Source organism: Pseudophryne corroboree, chromosome 2 (assembly GCF_028390025.1).
Source record: "Pseudophryne corroboree isolate aPseCor3 chromosome 2, aPseCor3.hap2, whole genome shotgun sequence".
NCBI classification, from domain to species: domain Eukaryota; kingdom Metazoa; phylum Chordata; class Amphibia; order Anura; family Myobatrachidae; genus Pseudophryne; species Pseudophryne corroboree.
The window spans coordinates 455197876-455220273 of NC_086445.1; the positions used below are offsets into that span (position 1 = coordinate 455197876).

A 22398-nucleotide genomic window follows, 5' to 3' on the forward strand; every position below is an offset into this window, starting at 1 on the left:
CATATCCTCATCCTGGTGTACTTCAACAGTGACATCTTCAATTTGACTATCAGGAACTGGACTGCGAGTGCTCCTTCCAGCACATGCAGCGGGCGTGCAAATGGTGGAAGGCGCAACCTCTTCCCGTCCAGTGTTGGGAAGGTCAGGCATCGCAACCGACACAATTGGACTCTCCTTGGGGATTTGCGATTTAGAAGAACGCACAGTTCTTTGCTGTGCTTTTGCCATCTTTTTTTAAATTCAATAGTTTTTTATTGGTTTTTACAATGTTTTAACATTTAAGCATTGCCTAGGGCAAGCATAACATACTTACAACAACTAGACTATAACACTTAAACAAGTAACAACAACATGCTACGGTATTGCAGAGAGAGCATAGTGTGATGTGGTATTAAATATCTCATTCAGAATCATAAATAGCAATAGAGCAGTGGTGATCCAGAATTCCTATATATTAGACCCACATTGTATTATCTTTTATCACGATATCATCGTGCCTTTGGATCCGGCCGGCCACGGGCCATTCACCCCAGAGAACTCACACAAAGACCACTCATATCGGGCAGTTAAATAGATCTAGGGTTCCGCAGTATTCATCCTTGAAGCGAAATATCGAGAGCTCATCCACCTTCCCCATATAGCAATAAACTTTTTTTCCGCATTCCTGGCCAGATATACGAATTTTTCATGTGCAACAGTAGTATTAACCAGAGCAATCCAGGATTGTGGCGCCGGGGCTTCATTAGCCATCCATAATCTGGCTATGCAAACCTTGGCCAGAGCACTGAGGTTTATAACGTATCGTCGACTGGGCGGGTCTAGAGTTTCCTCATCTATAGTTGCCAATATGCAAGAGATAGGTGTAAGTACGGTAGAGGGGATACCCGTAACAACTATGGCACGTATAACCTCCTCCCAAAACTTCGACACCAGAGGGCATATCCATATCATATGCCAAAAATCTGCTCCCATAGTGCCGCATTTGGGACATTTTGAGCTGTGGGATCCCCCTATATGTGACAATCGCAGAGGTGACATATATACCCTGTGCAGCACGAACAACTGAATTTGTTGATATCGGACAGAAGATGTTGAAAGCCGGCTCGATCCCAGGGCACCCTCCCATATCTCATCCGACACTGGACCTAGGTCAGATTCCCACTTGGTCTTAAGGGAGCTAAGGGGGTCTATATGATGCATTTGGAGTAACCGGCCATATATTTTGGATACTAAGTGACCGGGTCCCACTGTCTGCAACAGCAATTTGACCGGAGAATCAGTAAGCGCCGGCGGGCCATCGGGGAATTGGGCAGACACCGCATGTCTCAATTGAAGGAAGCGATAAAAATACGCTGAGGGGACGTTAAATTCCTGTTGAATCTGCTGGAAAGATCTAAAAAACCCATCAATATACAAGTGTCCCAGTGAAGTCACCCCCCATGGTTCCCACACCTCCCTGACTTGAAGCTGACACAACTCTGGCAATCCATATTTATTGTCCAGCGGAGTGTCAGGGTCAATGCCCTGTCCTTGCAATATCCGATGCGCCAGTCTCCAAACAGTAATATATTGTTTAAAGAGTGGTAGTGCCGATACTTTGACACTTCCACAGAGAAGCAGTCTCAGTGGTGAACCACCTGGGTATTCCTGCAATACCAGCTGAGAATGCAAACTTGAAGTGTCAGATTCATTAACCCATTCCCATAGATGTGCTAGTTGTGCTGCAAAATAATAAAGACGAAAGTTGGGAAGAGCCAGCCCCCCTGAGGTTTTGGGCCTAGTCAGAGTATTAAGTTTCAACCGTGCCCGTTTACTAGCCCAAACCAGAGAGGACATCAAGCCATCTATCTGTTTGAAAGTTTTCTGGGGGATGTATATTGGGGATTGTTGAAGTATGTATAGGAGTTTGGGTTGAAAAACCATTTTTACCAGATTAACCCTCCCTGTAGCCGTCAGGGGCAATTTCCCCCAGACCTTCACCTTATTGCGAAGATAAGATATTTGCGGTGTAATATTAAGGGAAGTAAATTTATGAGGGTCATTGGATACCCATATGCCCAGATACTTAAAGGAATTCACCCATCTTAGCGGGAGAACAACCAATGGGGAGGTAGGAACCTCACCTTGAAGCGGAATAATGGAGGACTTCTCCCAATTGATCAGGAGCCCTGAGTAACATCCGAACTTATTAATAATATCTAAAATCTTGGGCATAGACTCAGCATAGCGATCCACAAATAGCAGGATATCATCGGCATAAAGAGCTATTTTCTCCTCCCTGGTGCCCACAGTGTATCCAATAATCTCAGGGTTCGCTCGCAGAAGACATGCAAGGGGTTCAATGGCTATAGCAAACAGGGTAGGGGACAATGGGCATCCCTGACGAGTGCCTCTGGACAACGGAAAGGAATGTGACACAAAGCCATTCACCGTCACTCTAGCCAGGGGAGAGGAATACATCAGGCGGACAAATTTGGTAAAGTTAGGGCCTATACCAAACTTGCGCATGACCCTCCACAAGTACTCCCACTCCACGGAGTCAAAGGCCTTAGCGGCGTCTAGTGATACTACTATGGATGAGGGTGCCTCACGGGGGACCTGTAGATGGGTAAATAATCGTCTGAGATTAATGGATGTTGATTTATTGGGCATAAATCCCGTCTGATCTGGGTGTATGATCTGTGTAATTACCTTATTTAATCTACATGCCAGGATTTTGGCCAGAATTTTGATATCGGTCGGTAGAAGGGAGATAGGTCTATAAGAATCAACCTTCCTATGGTCCTTATCGGGCTTTGGAAGAACAATAATCAATGCCTCCGCCATAGATAATGGGAGGGATTCCTGTGTGAATATTTGACTATATAGCTCAAGCAATTGGGGGACAAAAAAATCTAAATGGCGCCTATATAGCTCAGACGGTATGCCATCGGGCCCTGAAGCCTTCCCATTGGGGGCAGCACTAATCGCATCCGCAATTTCCTCCGGCGAAATAGGTGCCTCGAGGAAGTCATGCGCCTCACCAGTCAGCAAGGGAAGCTGTATAGTCTGTAAATATTCGTCTAATTGAATCGGGGTACAGTCCAGTTTAGAGCTATATAAACGTCTATAGTACGACACGAATTCCGACGCAATCTGTGGGGTCTGCACTACAGTGGTGCCGTCTGAGGCCTCTATTTCAACCACGGTATTAGCGGATCTCTCACCTCGTGCCAAAGAGGCTAAATATGATCCCGGCCTATCCCCGGAGGCGTAGAAGGTGTGAGAGGAGAAGAGGAGTCTATGCTGAGTCTTTTCCATTAGACATTCCCTCCATTCCCCCTGCGCTGTCAACCATGCAGATTTGGAACTATCCAAGCAATCCTGTAAGTATTTTACCTCTGCAGCAACACTCAAGGTCTCTAGCTCGGACTCCCGGTGCCTGAAAAAGGTTTTTAAATTAGCCACTCGTTTAATTAGGGTCCCCCGCAAAAAGGCCTTGAACGCATCCCATAAATTAGAGATAGGTTGCCCAGCCTTATTTATCTCAAAAAATTCCCGCCACGCAGTCACCAAATCGGAGCCATCTCCCATATGTACTAGCCAAAACGGGTTAAACTTCCACACTGCCTGGCCTCTAGAGCAGCCAAAGTCCAGGGTCAATGTTAAAGGGGAGTGGTCCGATATACCCCTAGTCTCATATTTGCTATCCTGGACCCTAGGAATCAGATCGTTCGAGAGAAGGGCCAGGTCAATCCTAGAGAACGAGGCGTGGGAATGTGAGAAGCATGAATATTGATTAGCAGATGGATGTCTCAGTCTCCAGGGATCAACCAGGCCCAGTCCCGACACAACCTCAGCAAAATCATTTCTACCAGAGTGTGGACCAGAGGGATTGGTGGAGAATCTATCCATCGCTTTATCTAAAACATTGTTGAAATCCCCCACACAAACCACGGGTATACCCGGTGACAAGGCCATAAATCCTGCAACCCTTTTTAGGACATCGGAGGAGTACGGGGGGGGGCACATATACGGACAGCAAAAGCAGAGGGGTACAGTGGATTTTACACTTTAAAAACACATATCTTCCCCATGTGTCCGTTTGTACTGACTCCAGTACAAAGGGAACTGCCTTCTTTATAAGGATAGAGACCCCCCGGGAGGCGGAAGTGTGTGTGGAATGGAATGCCCACCCTACCCAAGGTCTTTTAAGGGCAAGGGTCTTGCTGCCCACCAGGTGGGTCTCCATAAGACATATCACATCAGCGGCATATTGCTTAATTTGTCTAAGCACAAGGGATCTCTTGATCTTGTCATTGAGACCCCTTACATTCCATGACACCAACCTAAGTCCAACCATGAGGGGTCGTTTTGATAATAAGAGAGGCTACAGCCAGCAGCCAGCCAGATCCATCTTCTCTGTATACAAGAACAAGGCACCACCGCTCAATGAGTAGATTCGTAAGCCACACACACTCAAATTTCGACCATCCATACCAGAAACAACCATAGCCTACAACTTCCCCCCTCCCCCCACCCTGTATACTACTCCCAACCTGCAGCATACTTGGATCCCGGAACCTAGTACCGGCTCAAGCCCAGAGCACACACCTTGTTATACCCTGGGTGGAGCCATAAATACAATAGCCCTAAGAAAGAGAAAACAAAACACAAACAAAACAAAACTTCCCCAGCCTGTAGACTGATTCGCCCCCATAGGATAGAAAAGGAGGCGAGAGATACAAAGTCACCCCCCGGGACTTAAGATCAAATATAATCAGGTATATTCGGACCGCTGATATATCCCTCCTCTCCCCCGGCCCCCCACCCGACATATCCCAGCATTATTAATATAGTAATTGCCTGTATGAGAAGAATAACAAGACAGAAAATCAGGTAAGTAATTAACCCCCCTACCACCCTCATATCCTCAGGGAACAGCATAGATAGTTAAACATTTTCCCCCACATCCTGTATCACTCCAGTAGATATGCATATAATCTTATCCTGTACATAAAATCTTTTGCCACACAGTCACAGGAATTAATCACTCATCAGCAAGGGCCCGTCTCGCCGGGAAGCGTCTATCCAGCCACATCATCGCCTCACGAGGAGCCTCAAAAAACTTGGTCTCCCCATCAGCTACCACTCGTAATCGTGATGGAAAGAGCATGGCATATGGCAGTTCAAGTTCCCGGAGTCTCCGCTTAACAGGCAGAAACTGAGCTCTATCTTTCTGCACCTCCACCGCAAAGTCTGGGAAGACCGATATTGGCGACCCGTTCCATTTTAGGGGGCCTTTCGTGCGGGCAAGTTTCAGAACAGTGTCCCGGTCGCGGAAGTGAAGGAACTTGGCGATGAAGGTACGAGGCGGGGCCCCCGGAGGCAACGGGCGCATCGGAACTCTATGAGCTCGTTCTATGGTGAAATGCGGCGAGAATTCATCGGGTCCAAATGCCTTCCGAAGCCACGCCTCTAGAAATTCCTCAGGAGATGAGCCCTCCTCCCTCTCGGGCAGACCGATGAAACGGACATTATTGCGACGTAGGCGTCCTTCCATATCCGTTAGTTTTTTGCGCACATCAGTCATTTGAGACTCCAAAGTGTCAGTACGCCGCCCCAGCGGAGTGACAGTATCCTCGACACTGGAGATACGGGTTTCGGCCTCACCCACCCTCTCTCTCACCCGTTGTAGGTCCTGATGTATAATGGAGAGATCAGACTGCACCTGCCCAATTTTGTCAGCCAAGCGGGCCTCGCTTGCTGTCACGGCGTCCAACACTTTTTGTAACGCAGCATCGGGTGGTTCTGATGAGGCAGAGCTGTATGCAGGAGAAGGGGGCGAAGACCCATCTTGTGTAGTTTCCCTCCGCTGTTGTTGGGAACCGGGGTTGCGGATAAACTTTTCCATTGCGCCTGCCGCCGCGTTTTGTTGACGGCCTTTCACCATTTTGGATAACACGATGCCACCGTATATGACCGATTATAATCAAAGCAGTGCAGGCAAGAGAGGGGGCGCAGGCAGCGGATCACTATGTGAGGGCCAATAGACGCAGGACGGATATATATATATATAAAAGGACCAGTGTTCCTGACAGTGTGGCACTATAGAATTGGAAGTTATGGTCAGGATCAGGGGATCAAGCGATTTCCCACCTGTAAACGAGGCAGAGCAATGCAGGTCTGCTTTAGTATCCTCTGCCAGCCACTAGTCAGGTCTGGCTGCTCAGGCTGCATATATTAGTTTCTGGCAGGAGAGGTGTGGACTGGAGCAGAGCTGAGCCCAGTGCCAACCTCAAGATGGCGCCCGGAGAAGCCCACAGTCAGCCCAGCCTGTGTTATATCTCACAGGGGACAAGGGCAAAGGGGGTATCCGCTGTCCGGCTCATAAGCCGCTCCGTTTGTGTTTTTTTTTTTTTCTTCTTTTATATTTATTGTGCAGGGCTGTCAGGGGCGGGTGGCGGAGTCCCGTGCGCGCGGCCCGCCAACCGCAAGATGGCGCCCGGCGGTCTCCCGTGCTCTGCAGGGCCGCGACAAGCGCCCTGGTCGTCCGGCAGAGAATTAGATCAGAGCGGTATGTTGTGCGGGTGACGGGGCCCCCGCGGTATCCCTTCGCCGGCCGCAGGGCACGCTAGGAGAGCCGGGCAGGAGGCAACTATCACAGCTCCCTTGCAGCAGGATCCAAGATGGCGCCGGCCTCGTGCAGGACAGGATCAGCTCAGCCCTTCTTTCATACCCAGCAGGTACAGTGAGCACAGGATCCACTTGGAAAGGGGCTCAGATCAGGCAGCAAGGTTTCAGAAAGCTGCACAGGGCCGTTTATGTAGTCTCACAGGGGGTGCCAGGATGTTTTCAGGATATTGTCGGCTGGGGAGCTAGGATAGCACGTCCTACTCCATTACTCGTCAGGCCACGCCCCTGTGCTTTTGCCATCTTAACTCTTTTAAGTTTTCTAGCAGGAGGATGAGTGCTTCCATCCTCAGGTGAAGCTGAACCACTAGCCTTGAACATAGGCCAGGGCCTCAGCCGTTCCTTGCCACTTCCTGTCGTAAATGGCACATTGGCAAGTTTACGCTTCTCCTCAGACGATTTTGATTTCGTTTTTGGGTCATTTTACAGAGCTTTAATTTTTTGGATTTTACATGCTCTCTACTATGACATTGGGCATCGGCCTTGGCAGACGACGTTGATGGCATTTCATCGTCTCGGCCATGACTAGTGGCAGCAACTTCAGCACGAGGTGGAAGTGGATCTTGATCTTTCCCTATTTTACCCTCCACATTTTTGTTCTCCATTTTTTAATGTGTGGAATTATATGCCAGTAATATATCAATAGCAATGGCCTACTACTATATATACTGCGCACAACTGAAATGCACCACAGGTATGGATGGATAGTATACTTGACGACACAGAGGTAGGTAGAGCAGTGGCCTACTGTACCGTACTGCTATATAGTATATACTGGTGGTCAGCAAACTGTGCAAAACTGAAATGCACCACAGGTATGGATGGATAGTATACTTGACGACACAGAGGTAGGTAGAGCAGTGGCCTACTGTACCGTACTGCTATATAGTATGTACTGGTGGTCAGCAAACTGTGCAAAACTGAAATGCACCACTGGTATGGATGGATAGTGTACTTGACGACACAGAGGTAGGTAGAGCAGTGGCCTACTGTACCGTACTGCTATATATTATATACTGGTGGACAGCAAACTGTGCAAAACTGAAATGCACCACAGGTATGGATGGATAGTATACTTGACGACACAGAGGTAGGTAGAGCAGTGGCCTACTGTACCGTACTGCTATATAGTATATACTTGTGGTCAGCAAACTGTGCAAGACTGAAATGCACCACAGGTATGGATGGATAGTATACTTGACGACACAGAGGTAGGTAGAGCAGTGGCCTACTGTACCGTACTGCTGTATAGTATATACTGGTGGTCAGCAAACTGTGCAAAACTGAAATACACCACAGGTATGGATGGATAGTATACTTGACGACACAGAGGTAGGTAGAGCAGTGGCCTACTGTACCGTACTGCTATATAGTATATACTGGTGGTCAGCAAACTGTGCAAAACTGAAATGCACCACAGGTATGGATCGATAGTATACTTGACGACACAGAGGTAGGTAGAGCAGTGGCCTACTGTACCGTACTGCTGTATAGTATATACTGGTGGTCAGCAAACTGTGCAAAACTGAAATACACCACAGGTATGGATGGATAGTATACTTGACGACACAGAGGTAGGTAGAGCAGTGGCCTACTGTACCATACTGCTATATAGTATATACTGGTGGTCAGCAAACTGTGCAAAACTGAAATGCACCACAGGTATGGATCGATAGTATACTTGACGACACAGAGGTAGGTAGAGCAGTGGCCTACTGTACCGTACTGCTATATATTATATACTGGTGGACAGCAAACTGTGCAAAACTGAAATGCACCACAGGTGTGGATGGATAGTATACTTGACGACACAGAGGTAGGTAGAGCAGTGGCCTTATGTACCGTACTGCTATATATTATATACTGGTGGACAGCAAACTGTGCAAAACTGAAATGCACCACAGGTATGGATGGATAGTATACTTGACGACACAGAGGTAGGTAGAGCAGTGGCCTACTGTACCGTACTGCTATATATTATATACTGGTGGACAGCAAACTGTGCAAAACTGAAATGCACCACAGGTATGGATGGATAGTATACTTTACGACACAGAGGTAGGTAGAGCTGTGGCCTTCTGTACCGTACTGCTATATATCTAGTTATACTGGTGGTCAGCAAAATTCTGCACTGTCCTCCTACTATATATTACAATGAAGCACAGATATGGAGCGTTTTTCATGCAGAGAACGTATAATACTGGTGGTCACTGGTCAGCAAAACTCTGCACTGTCCTCCTACTATATAATACTGCTGGTCCCCAGTCCCCACAATAAAGCAATTAGCACACTGAGCACAGATATTTGCAGCACACTGAGCACAGTCAGATATGGAGCGTTTTTCAGGCAGAGAACGTAGATATTTGCACTTGCAGCACACTGAGCACAGATATTTGCAGCACACTGAGCACAGATATTTGCAGCACAATTTGCAGCCCACTGAACATAGAAACTGAGAGGACGCCAGCCACGTTCTCTCTCGATCATCTCCAATGCACGAGTGAAAACTGGCGGCGACGCGCGGCTTCTTATATAGAATACGAATCTCGCGAGAATCCGACCGCGGGATGATGACGTTCGGGCTAACCGAGCAAGGCGGGAGGATCCAAGTTGCTTGGACCCGTGAAAAAAAAGGTGAAGTTCGGGCGGGTTCGGATCCCGAGGATCCGAACCCGCTCATCACTAGTTGTCAAGTGTGCCATGGAGCCAGCGGAGTCAGAGCTGCCTTCAGTTCAACAGAATGGCTGGGCCGTGCAGGGCTCTCCTAGGCGGCTCAGGTGCACCACAGCCGTAACCTATGGAGACGCAGCAGCGTGACATCATAGGTCACGCATGCTGTGTTGCCGTCCTGCAAGACCGCCTGCATGCCCATCCACCAGCCAGCCAGCATGCCCCCACACACTGCTCAATGCTCTGCATAGTGAGTGTGACTGTACAGCCCCAGCTGATGAGGGACAGGGACAACAATGAGCTTCTGCTACAGACAAGGGTTAGGGACCAATGTGTGTTATTTTATTTTTTATATGGAAGCCAATGTGATAGTTATTTTTTTTCGATAGAGAGCAATGCAATTGTTTTTTCTATGAGGAGCAATGTGATTGTTGTTTTCTGTGTGGGCCATTCAATGTAATTTTTTTTTTCTGTGAGGGACAATGTGTGTGGGTTTTTTTACGTGGGGGACAATGGTGTGCCTTGGCAATTTTAAAAACTTTTCAGTGTGCTGCGAGTTGAAAAAGGTTCAAAATCACTGCAGTAGAGGGAGCAGTGATTCTGAGGGACAAAGTCAATTTTCCTGATATCACACCACACTATGGGGCAGATGTATTAACCTGGAGAAGGCATAAGGAAGTGATAAACCAGTGATATGTGCAAGGTAATAAGTGCACCAGCCAATCAGCTCCAATATGTAAATTAACAGTTAGGAGGTGATTGGCTGGTGCGTGTATCACCTTGCATTTATCACTGGTTTATCACTTCATTATGCCGTCTCCAGGATTATACATCTGCCCCTATAATACATTCAGCAGGTAAAGCATGCTTCTTTTTTCCTGTGTTACGTAGAATTGCAAGGAAAAGTAAGGAAGGCTATTCCTACTGAAATAACTGTCACATGCGGTTTCAAAATCTATATATTTCTTATCTCCAATATGTTCTAATACAGAAGCTGCGTAACACATAGATTGTAGTTTCTAGTAGGGGTTTGGTAAATTTCTGTTGACAGTCATGTACAAGACTTGTTATAAAAGGCACACTGTAAAAGGCAAACCACAAGCTTTTCAAACAAGGGTACAAGTTGTATTAAGAGCTGCAAAAGCATTCAAAATACTGTAAAGAAATGCTGTCACATGAATGGATTTTTGTGCAGTGGTTTAGCAAACTGTTATGAAACAAAAAAAAGTTAAAAAAAAAAATCTCAAGAATTGGGATAGTCATCACATCAAGTTTTCCTTTCTCATGTTCTGCTTCTGCCAAATAAAGTGCAGCTGTACAATGAAGGCAGCTTCCAGGTCTAAACCTAGTTAATCAATATTATTCATAATTGAAATTAATTTTCACAGCCTGGAATACAAATAGGCCAATCTAGCAAGCCATGTGCCCTCACAGCAACTGTGACATACTGCGCAGGTATCTCTAGCCTACTCAAATAGATAACTAAATAAATTGTAATAATATTCCATTATACTTCTTCAAAGTCTAAGGGATCTGTTTATTAAGCTTTGATAAACAAAATGTCTACCTTGAATGCCGTAGAACGATTTTGCTCAATTTAACATATGGTTAGTTACAGATAAATCACTGATTTCTCCTGCAATATTTTATTTTCCAACACTTACTGCCATGCCCATAGACCTCTAAGGGTACAACAGCCTTAGCCAGTGTACCATGTGGCAAAAAGTTTTCCCAAGCAGTGGGGATTAGTTAAGCCATTGAAGCTTCTTTGGATCTCCACTGTCACAAATGGCAGAGGGTGCTCATCATAGTAAATTGCTATGATACATTATTATGTATCACTGCAATATGCACAAATGTTTATGCTATGAAATAATGTCTTATAGTGGGCAGTTGTGTCGTTATGCACGTACATAAAATGGCCGTACAATGGGTGTCATTCCAAGTTGATCGTAGCTGTGCAAAATTTTGCACAGCTACGATCATCTTTCCTGACATGCAGGGGGACGCCCAGCACGGGGCTAGTCCACCCCGCATGTCAGTCCGGCCCCCCCCTCGCAGAAGTGCAAAGGCATCGCACAGCAGCGATTTCCTTTGCACTTCAGGAGTAACTCCCGGCCAGCGCAGCTTTAGCTTTTCTGTGTAAATGAAGCACACGTTTATCATGAGTTGACATACTGTAATGATCATATACAGCATATTGCTGATCCTTTCCATAGCATATATAGGAATTCAATCTGAGATGAGGTAAATACAACACAAGGAAGGTTTTATTCAGAGGAAATGTCTAGATGGACTGTACCTGTTAAAGCTCATGTTCCAAATAGAAATCATTTGTTTCACTCTGCCAAATGTTTTGGAATTCTTTTATTATGTTTGTAGGCCACTTTTTCCTCTCAGGCAAGATTTTCCACTGTATACATTGTAAGTTTTATTTTTAACCAATTGATTTTATCCTTTTGTCGTAGGAGTGCAAGTGGATGAACACAAACCTTAAACATATTAGAAACAGTGTTTCTATGTTATTGAATTGTTTGCTGGGAGGTGTGACTGCAATACCAGAAGATCTGAGAAATGTTGCAGAGACCTTACAGAATGCAGTGGTACCCAAATCTTGGCTCCCCTCACACAGATGCCATACATCACATAATATTATTTCCTGGCTGGAAGGTAAGCAATATACCACATAACTCTACTCATAGTTCATTCTCATTCCATACATACATAACTGATGATTTACCCCTCACTACTGTATGTCATGCATCTTCCATCATTTTTACTACACTGAGCTACAGGTAATGATGTGATCTCTGACAGGAAGTTGAATGACATGAGTAGAGACTGTTTAAGAAGTAAATTAATGCAGTAAGATCCATTTTCAGACTATGCAGGTATGCTTTATTGTTTACCATTATGGCCTAACCCTAGAGGGGAATTATGTATCCTAAAATAAATGCAAACTTTAGTTTATTGGTAGTACGATACTGTGTTCGGACCAGTAATTATAGATTATGTAACCTTTCACCTTAGAACCTACTACAGTGAGCCTTTAAGAAAATAAATATTGGGCAACTAGGTAAAATATTTGTGTATATGTGACTGTGAGGAAAAGAAGGGTGTTTAAAAATAACCACAGAATTAATACCCCCCCCCCCCCCCCCCCCCTCCCAATTGGATTACAAGTGCAGTCTCAACGCCACAGAACCAAATCCTGTCCAGTCATAGTGGAATTAATCTGGAAACGTGGTCCCTATCTGTACATGTGAAATCACTGGCCATCCCAGAAGATGTATGAGAATAGACAAGGGCACAGCCAGAACTTTCTGGGCCCCATAAAAACATTTTGAAGGTGCCCCTGTCCCAAACCTTTCAGAGAGACAACTCTCTGCAGCAGTTGTTAATTTTATGAACCATAATAGTGCCATCCCCAGTTCATATTATGCCACATTACAATTCAAATTATGTCGCATCATACTGCCCCCAGTTGATACTATGCCGCACTATAATGTCTCCACTTCATTTTGTGCCACATTACAGTGCCCCAGTTCACATGTAACATTATAATACCCTCCAGTTCATTTTATACCAGATTACAATGAGCAGGTACAGGAGCATTACTAGATATATTGTAGGCCCCAAGTCAAAAGTTTATTAGTGCCCCTACAGATGTGTCCTCATACGTCTTTGCCGCAGGCACGCCAAACAGGCCCTCTTGGCATGCTAGGTCATGTAAGAATTTTCTAGCAACAGAAAGGCATGATAGTCACAACATGGTGTGACTAGGACACACAAGGAGACTGTGCTGATTAATTTGATATATCACACTGTATATCTGTGTGCAATTGAGTCTCTGAATCTGTTGTGCTCTGTGTATAGACTTAGTTACCCACAATATACAAGTGTCGTACAGTATATCCAATTAGTCAGCACAGGGCCTAATTCAGCATGGATTGTAGATGTGTGAAAAATCGCACATCTGCAACCCATTACACTGCGGGGTATCTTGTGCTGTATTGTATATTGAGGCTAGATGTATGAGGACACATAAGATTTGTGCTCATACATCTAGCCTCAATGGCCCTCATTCCGAGTTGATAGCTCGCTAGCTGCTTTTAGAAGCAGTGCAAACGCTAGGCCGCCGCTCTCTGGGAGTGTATCTTAGCTTAGCAGAAGTGCGACTGAAAGGTTAGCAGAACAGTGCTGAAATGTTTTCAAGCAGTTTCAGAGAAGCTGCAGACCAACTCCTTCCTTGCGATTACTTCAGTCTGTTTGGTTCCTGGTTTGACGTCACAAACACGCCCTGCGTTCGTCCAGCCACTCCAGCGTTTCCCCAGGCACGCCTGCGTTGCGTTTTTGCCTGACGCGCCTGCGTTTTTTTTTAGCACACTCCCGGAAAATGGTCAGTTACCACCCAGAAACACCCACTTCCTGTCAATCATTCAACGATCAACAGTGCGACTGAAAAGCGTCGCTAGACCTTGTGTGAAACTGAATAGTTTTGTGTGAAAGTACGTTGTGCGTGCACACTGTGGCCCGTACGCATGCGCAGAAATGCTGATTTTTAGCCTGATCACTGCGAACAACGGCAGCTAGCGATCAACTCGGAATGACCCCCAATATGCCATGCAACTCGAGATGTCTGGCGTGAGTGAGCCACCAGGTCCAGTGCAAATTAAAAATGAATTTTCAGCAAAAGGAAAATGAGTTGTCAGCCATGGGAAAAGAGTGATGTGGTATAAAATATAAACAGGTTGAATAATCTAGAAATGGAAAGTAAATAAAATGGTGTACATTGTAATGGAAATCTTTGAGGTAGACAAATGTAAATTGGTGAGCAGTTTTATTTCTAAAAAAGAAAAAGTGTTTGCACTTCCGTATTCTGTGTATTAAAGATCAGTTAATTTGCAGCGTTATTCAGTAAGGATTGCAGTTTCTGCTAAAAAGCAGTTGTTGCAATCAAATAATTGCTGCCCAGAAATGGAGAAAAAAAACGCCCATTGCAGAAATTGTGAATGCATTACAATATGCGGGCTGATCCCAAAACTATACACAATTACTTGAACATCGAAGATTTTTCCTATCAGCGCCAGGCACGGTCATCCACAATTCCTGCGACACAAGAGGCTGTAAAGTGGTCATGGCTGACGTCAGACACCCTCCTTAAAAATGTCTTGGCAAACGTATTTTTTCAGACACACCAGAAAATGTCAGGTTTCCACCCAGAAACGCTGTCTTCCTGTCAAACAACATCTGCATTGTGATAACGATGTGTACACATTTTCTGTCGCTATAGTTACTTGTGCATGCGCAATGTGTTTGCGATTTGTACATTTTTCAATCCTTACAGAATAAGGTCATTAGGCCAGTATCCAATAAGCTGCGGTAATTAACGTCAGCTAATGAATTCGGCCAGGGCTATCCAGTTAGCCCCGATATGCTGCATTTATTTGACATCGAAGCAGCGATGGGCTCAGGAACTTATCCGGGAATCCCATTTGTAATAACACGATCATAGGTCCTTTTTCAACTTATAAAAATGGTTAGTGTGATAATGACCATCAGGCAGGCTGTTTTATCCTCTGAAAACGTATCACACCTAATCGGATACTGGCCTTAGAGGCTGATGCTGGGTTGAATGTAGCACTGTTATTGGAGCATATTTATATTGTGTGTTGTTGTACTGCACATGCTTAGCTTCAGGCTGCAGCAGTTCTTGGTAAGAGATAAGAACATTATATTTTTGATATTTGTGGCTTAGGTATACTACTGAAGTAAATCTGTTCATAAAAACTGGTAAACAGCTGTGAGAATGAAACGCATTCCAACTAACAGTGATGCTTAAGTTTAAAGCATTTGCATTGCATTGTCATTTTTTTATTTTTTTCACGCAGTACAGGTTGAGTATCCCATATCCAAATATTCCGAAATACGGAATATTCCGAAATACGGACTTTTTTGAGTGAGAGTGAGATAATGAAACCTTTGTTTTTTGATGGCTCGATGTACACAAACTTTGTTTAATACACAAAGTTATTAAAAATATTGTAATAAATGACCTTCAGGCTGTGTGTATAAGGTGTATATGAAACATAAATGAATTGTGTGAATGTACACACACTTTGTTTAATGCACAAAGTTATAAAAAATATTGGCTAAAATGACCTTCATGCTGTGTGTATAAGGTGTATATGAAACATAAATGCATTCTGTGCTTAGATTTAGGTCCCATCACCATGATATCTCATTATGGTATGCAATTATTCCAAAATACGGAAAAATCCCATATCCAAAATACCTCTGGTCCCAAGCATTTTGGATAAGGGATACTCAACCTGTATTACCTTTTTTTCTGTCCTGATTTTACTTGTATTAACCATGAGTTCAATAGCGCCCTTCGATGACCCCCACACCCTACCTAATCAAAGGTACAAGCGCTCATTACCACTGATGTCAATCAGTATCAGTATCCGCTTTATTGGCCAGGTGTACTCGCATACACTAGGAATCTTCTGTGGTACAATGCATTGCCAAGCAGCAACATGAAGAGGGAATACATAGCATAAGAATGGGGAGAACGTAGCACACTGCACATTGCAACTGAACGATAGACTCGACATATTAGACATAGTAAACATGTAAAAACGAAGGCTGCTTGGCAGAGCAGCACCGTATAGCATGTTAAACTATATATTAAAAAGCACAAAGAGCAGGCCTGCTATATTTAAAGAATGGCTTATTATTAAATCATATATTAAGTGCCATTAGTGTTATTTCATCGTTGCAAATTCAATGTTATGAAGTGAAATATACAAATCAGTAAAATGTACGCCAACTTCATCCTATAAAACTAGTTGTGCTTGGTACCAAAAACGGACACAGCCATCTGGGCTTGGTACCAGCTGCAAAGTTTCCAGATGAAAGAAATGCCAGGAGCTGCACATCACCACTGCTAAATCTGTGAGCTGTGAGACAAAATAGTATCTTCTTTTATCAGTTTTGTTGCCACATACAGTACATGTTCTCATAAGTATGTGATACTTTTCATCCTAATGCTATCAGTCCTGTGCAGTTTGGTCTAATTTTACAGATTTGGGCAAGAATTGAAACAGATGGACCATCTAAATGTCAGACTGTTAGCTTGGCGGTATACCCTGCTGTATTAAACATGGCAGATCCTGAGCCAATATGTCAGCAAAGCTGCTGTGTGTGCTGGATATTTAGCCCCTCACCTATTTCAGCATATTCTGTAAAATTGACTGAAAATAGAACAAAATGGTACTAGCAGGCCTTTTGTGAACACTAAAAAGTAAAAAAGAAAAGGCATGGAGAGCAATACCATGTGTTTGGCATCTTCTTATAACAGCCTGACAGCTTAACATAACCATATTTTTTTCTTGATATACACCGTTCTGGGTACAGTATATAAAAATAGCTTTGTATATACTATGACGATTTTCTGTCTCCTAGGTCTTCATATGAAGCACAAACAGTTAAATATGTGGGTGAAGAAAGGCTTAATACCATTTTCCAAGTCTGAAAAGGAGGCCCTGACCTCCATAAGCCTTGGGAGACTGGTTAACCCTGAGGCCTTGTTGCTGGCACTGAGAGTGGAGTTTGCAGCTCATCATGGATATTTATTGCATGAGGTATGTTTTTGCAGCTTCTCTGGTTACTTTGAAGGGTATTAAAAATATTGTTAAAAAGCTGCACACAAGTAGTAGTACTTCATCCCCATGAGGGATATGTTTGCCTGGACAATTGGAAATGACCCCACACTGTGCTATTTCTGTGCTTGCCTCAATAAACACATCTTATATCATCTAAATAGGAAAATAAATAATGAATTATACTAGTATTTAAAAGTAATTATGCTGCTTTTGTTATTTTTTTAATCATGGTGTACCAAAACACATGCTGCCCATCTGCACAGCAGTACAGTTATTGTAAATAATAAATCAAATAAAAACACAATTAAATTAACTTACAGAGTACAGTGTGACCACAAATTACCGATGGCTCTTGATTGGATTACTGGCAGACAAGTTATGGACTGCTTGCCATTCCTAAACATACGCTGGGCTCCTCTCTCTCCTCTGGAGGTCAGAAATGATTACAGGGGTTGGCTAGCAGAGGGAAGGATCACAGAAACTGTAGGTACTGGAAACTTGCTGGATGGAGTAAATTATGACTTAGGTGGATAACGTCAACCAAAGCACAAGGTTACTTAAGAAGGTTGAAAATAACCTATTTGAAGTTGGAAAACGACTTTATGGTCATATAATGAATAACCAATAATTTCAAAATATTTCATTAAGTATGTCTGCAGAATTTTTATTTTTTTGCTTGTTGATTATTACTTGTAGTATGTAATATGCCAAATTAATTAAGTAAAAAATTAGCACAAGCACCTACCAAAAAATGACCCCCCCCCCCCCCAAAAAAAAAAAAAAGGACTACATATAGAGTTGAAAGCACAGCATTTTATAGTAAATTCAATAGCAGCTACCAAATTACACATATGGAAAAACAAGAGGAGCACTTGTGTGTTTTAGTAAGATACCATATAGTAACCAATACCACAACAATCTGTAATGAATAGTTTTTACTACTCATTTAAAAATCAACAAAACCACATTATCAACTCAAACAGGTTAATAGGAAAACATATATTAAAATAAATTCAATTAATTATTAAATTAACAGATATCAATTAAAATAGCAGCAAAGAGTTGTTTCAAAAGTCCAGGCCTATAGACAGTGACTTGATTCAGAGGTCACACAGATGTGGACGTGTATTTTTCTGCAACAACGTCTGCGGCTTTATACAAATGCCATGGCTGATTCTCAGCCTATTGTGACGCCCAGTTGTAGCGGCACTATTCTGTTGGGGAGCATACTAAGACACACCATTGTTGCACTATCGGTTACAATATTGATGACTGCACCAGCCCTATGACAGATGCAGTTTTGCCTTCTGAACATGGCTTCTTGTGCCAGCACAACTGCGTCTTTAGATGCATTCACTGCATTCACGCTTGTGTCTGGCTATCCACCCCACACAATTTTGATCTTCATCTTAGAGCGGTAACTGTCAGGTCGTCTACACAGAATGACTCGAATGCATGTGCAGACTGAAATTATCGGCCACTTGTTTCGGACATCACCACTGTGTGCACCCCTGAATCAGGCCCAGAGGGTATAGATCCTATATCATAGTGATGCAATTTCACAGAATCTTTCCAAATACTACAGATGTTGAAGTCAGGCTCTCTCTGCACACCAGGTCATGAAAGACTCTGCTAGCAACGGACATCTCTTTTGTGTCTTTTTTTTTTTTTTAATGGGTTTTAGGCTGTGTAAACACCTAAAGACTATCTGTCTCATCCAGTGGGCACAAAAATCTGGTAACATATAGGAGCATATGACAATCAACCATTTGCTCACAAACACTGTAAAACAAACTGGTCGTTCAGGTAAATTGGTTAAATCCGTTTGATTTAACAAATTTATCTGAACAATCTTTTCTGTCTGTTTTCCAGGGTTTGGGAGCAAATGGTTAATTGTCATTTGCTCCCATATATTACCATATTTTTGTCCCCACCAAATAGATTAGACAGATAAATCTTTAAGTGTGTATCCACCATTAGTTGCAACATGATGCGACTAGGATGCACAAATAGATTGTGCTGATTAATTTGATATGCAACACTGGTAAACAGATGTAGCCACGCTCTTCTTAACTGTGCCGAGCCGAGGGTGTGATTTAGTATGCCTAGCTGCAACTAAGGGGGTAATTCAGTCTGGATCGCTGCAGCGGCAGCGATCACAGTCTGAATTACTATGCGCTCGCACAGCGGGCGCACTGCGCATATTCAGCCAGTGAGATGCTATCAGCATCTCACTGGTGCGAATGCCTCTGCCTGATTGACAGGCATAGGCGGTCGCGGGGCGGGAGGGGGCATGCCAACTGCGGTAGAACGCCGTTGACGGGGCGCGGTCCGGACAGTGGAGGCGTGTCCAGACCGTTGGGGGGGGGGGGCCGTGGCAGCTGCATGACGCCACACGCAGCTGCTGCGACCAGGGATGCTCCCTGCCAGAGCGCAAGAGCTGTGCAGGTAGGGAGCTACTCAACAAGTACAAAAGCATCGCCGCCGTGCGATGCTTTTATACCTGTGCGGGGGGGGGGGGCAGGCACTGACATGCAGGGCGGACTAGCATGTCGGAGTAGCTGATTGTAGATGTGCTAAATTTAGAACATATACGATCAACTCGGAATTACCCCTTCAGTACACTGTCCATTCATTCCTATGGCCATTTGCGTGCATACACATGCGAACATCATAGTCTGTCTCGAGCACACTAGCGTGCCAGCTTTGCCGTGGATAAGGTGCTCAGCTGCAAAGTTGAGCGTGGCTATATCTGTATCTGCATATGAAGTGCTACAATGTACTGTAGCATCTGCAGCCTTTTTCCAATACATATTTTGTGCTCTGTATACAGACTCAGGCGGGATGCATGACACCACGATGCATCCCACGAGTCATCACATACATATAGGCATTTGCTAATGCTGTATGCATGAATATTTTAGCAAAGGACAGCTCTCCTGATGACAGCTGTCCTTTGTGATGTCGGGACTTCCGCTTTTTAGACCTGCAAGTCTGTATGACGCACGCACAGTGAGGGGTGCTGAGAGGGATCCCTCTCAGGGGGAAAGACTGAAAAGAGCTCATAGGCTTCTATAGGGTAATGCCATCTACAGATGGCATTGCCCACCATATCCAAGCTCTGGAATGTATCGCATTCCGGAGCCTGGTGCATATGCGGTAAGTGGCCAAACCTCCGAAATCTGCATTTTTAGTGTTTCTGCATCCCGCCTTCAGTCATTTACAATATGCAAGAGTCGCATATCAACTTATTCAGCCCAGTCTCCTGGTGCCTCCTAGTCATTACTAAAGCAAATGAAAAAAAAAATCAAATGAGAAAGAGAAAAAAACCAAAAAAACACTCTGTGTGTACACAATTTATTGCAGTCTATGGAACAAGTATGGGGTTTCACCTTCTCCACAATATTTGTATGGCTCCTAGTCATTGAAACTTTGACGCATTTCTGCCAAAAATTACACAAAAAGGACACCCGATGCTAGTAGAATCTCACAGGACCTGTTGGCCAAAGAAGGACTGTTTGTCACATTGTGACTATTACCATTTATGAAAAAAAAAAAGTCATCCGACTTTAGCAAAGTTGCACGGTACCTGGCAGCTCACTCATGTATGATTGATACATCTGTATTTATACAGATGAAGAATAATTTAAATTAATGCTCCAAGTACAGTATAAAGGGCCCTACACATATAAAGATCCGCAGCCGAGCTGCCCGACGGCGGACCCGGCCGACCCCGCGGCGGGTAGGCAGTGACGGGGGGAGTGAAGTTTCTTCACTCATAACGTCACCAAGCTCCATTGAAGTGCAGGCAAATGTGGACAAGATCGTCCATATTGGCCTGCATGCACAGGCGATGGGGCACCAGCGATGAACGAGCGCGGGGCTGCGCATAGTTCATCGCTGGTGCCTACACACTCAAAGATATGAACGTTATCTTGTTCAATAATGAACGAGATCGTTCATATCTTTGAGGAATATCGGCCAGTGTGTAGGGCCTATAAGTCTGACCGACCACTGAGGTGAACAGTTAAGGGGGGTACACACGGAGAGATCCGTGCTTAAAATCTAAGTAATCTTGCTAGATTGCTTAGATTTTAAGCACGGATCTGCCGTGTGTATGCCCCCCAGCGATAGCGATGCGCAGCCCCGCGCATCGCTATCGCCGGTGCTAGATTGAGCCTGCATGCAGGCTCAATCTAGCGGGTCGCTCACTTCACCGTTGTGTGAAGTGAGCGGCTCCCCGTCGGCTTTCCCCCTCGCTCAGCACATCGCGCTGTGCTGAGCGGGGAGAGAGATGTGTGCTGAGCGGTCTGTGTTGAGATCGCTCAGCACACATCTCTCCCGTGAGTACCCCCTTTAGTGTCATCAAATCTGTCCAATACCACTTATCCTATCTGGGAGACAGATGATTAAGGACTTGACACAGTGAAGTAACTTGCTGGTAGACAATTAACACTGTGCATACCTAAAGATATATCTATATATACTGTATATATATATCTATATCTCACAGAGTATGCAATGAGTCTTTAAGTGATTCTAGCCATGTACTGTAATAAAGGATCATCCACTGTTCTTAGCTTTGTGCAGCAATTAGTTACTTTTCTATATACCATTCATTTACAACAGTGTTCCTCCGATCGGATGTGTTTCTCTGGAACACCGCATCCAACTCAGAATCCCTTCTACTGTAATCTAGAAATGAGTTTCCCTATTGTGTTTTCTGCCTGTGAATAATAACCTTAATGGCTTGGTTTTGCCTGCAGGTTGGACTCCAGTGTCACATAGCAGAATACCCTGACTACAGACCTGACAGTGAGATGTATACACTGTGCCTCCAGGACCTCGTCTTACAGGGTGCAGCATGGGATTTCAAAAATAATCACCTGAAAGAATCAAGGTACTGAATGCTTTAATATGTCAAGTTGTTCATTGTTCAAGTCATACACAAAAAAAGTGGTAAATGTATTATAATTAATGTGAATTTCTTGTTCAAACTGATAGTGATACAAAATACACATATACAATTAACCAGTTGGAATGAAAAAAAAGTCGGAAATATTGTAACAAATGACCGTTATAATTGTATCTTAGAGAAGCTGATGATGTGGGATGTACAAGTTTGTTTAGTGTGAAATATACAGATTGGTGCTGTGCTTTCCACAAAACAGCTATAGTTACATCTGTGTGCATATTTGGTTATACAGTACCTACAACTCCTTACAGTGGTGATGGCAGAGGTGGACAAGCATTGTCCGATTACTGTAATGACATGCTCTCGTAATTGTGACTGAGGTAGACTCACGTGGCTATTCACATATACTGTACCTGTCAGTAACCATACCACTTGCAGGGGCTACCTGTGGGCTACTGCAGCTATGCACTGATG

General features: G+C 44.2%; 1 protein-coding gene across 6 annotated transcripts in view; it reads left to right on the forward strand.

The window, feature by feature from the left end:
- LOC135027842 (uncharacterized) overlaps positions 1-22398 on the forward strand; it is a 1366020-nt gene that overhangs the window by 1162881 nt on the left and 180741 nt on the right. For all 6 annotated transcript variants that reach the window (XM_063953745.1, XM_063953744.1, XM_063953743.1 and 3 more), the window contains 3 exons: positions 11811-12012; positions 16810-16988; positions 21776-21909. In XM_063953745.1, the coding sequence (XP_063809815.1) occupies positions 11811-12012; positions 16810-16988; positions 21776-21909 (515 nt within the window). The remainder of the gene's footprint in view (positions 1-11810; positions 12013-16809; positions 16989-21775; positions 21910-22398) is intronic.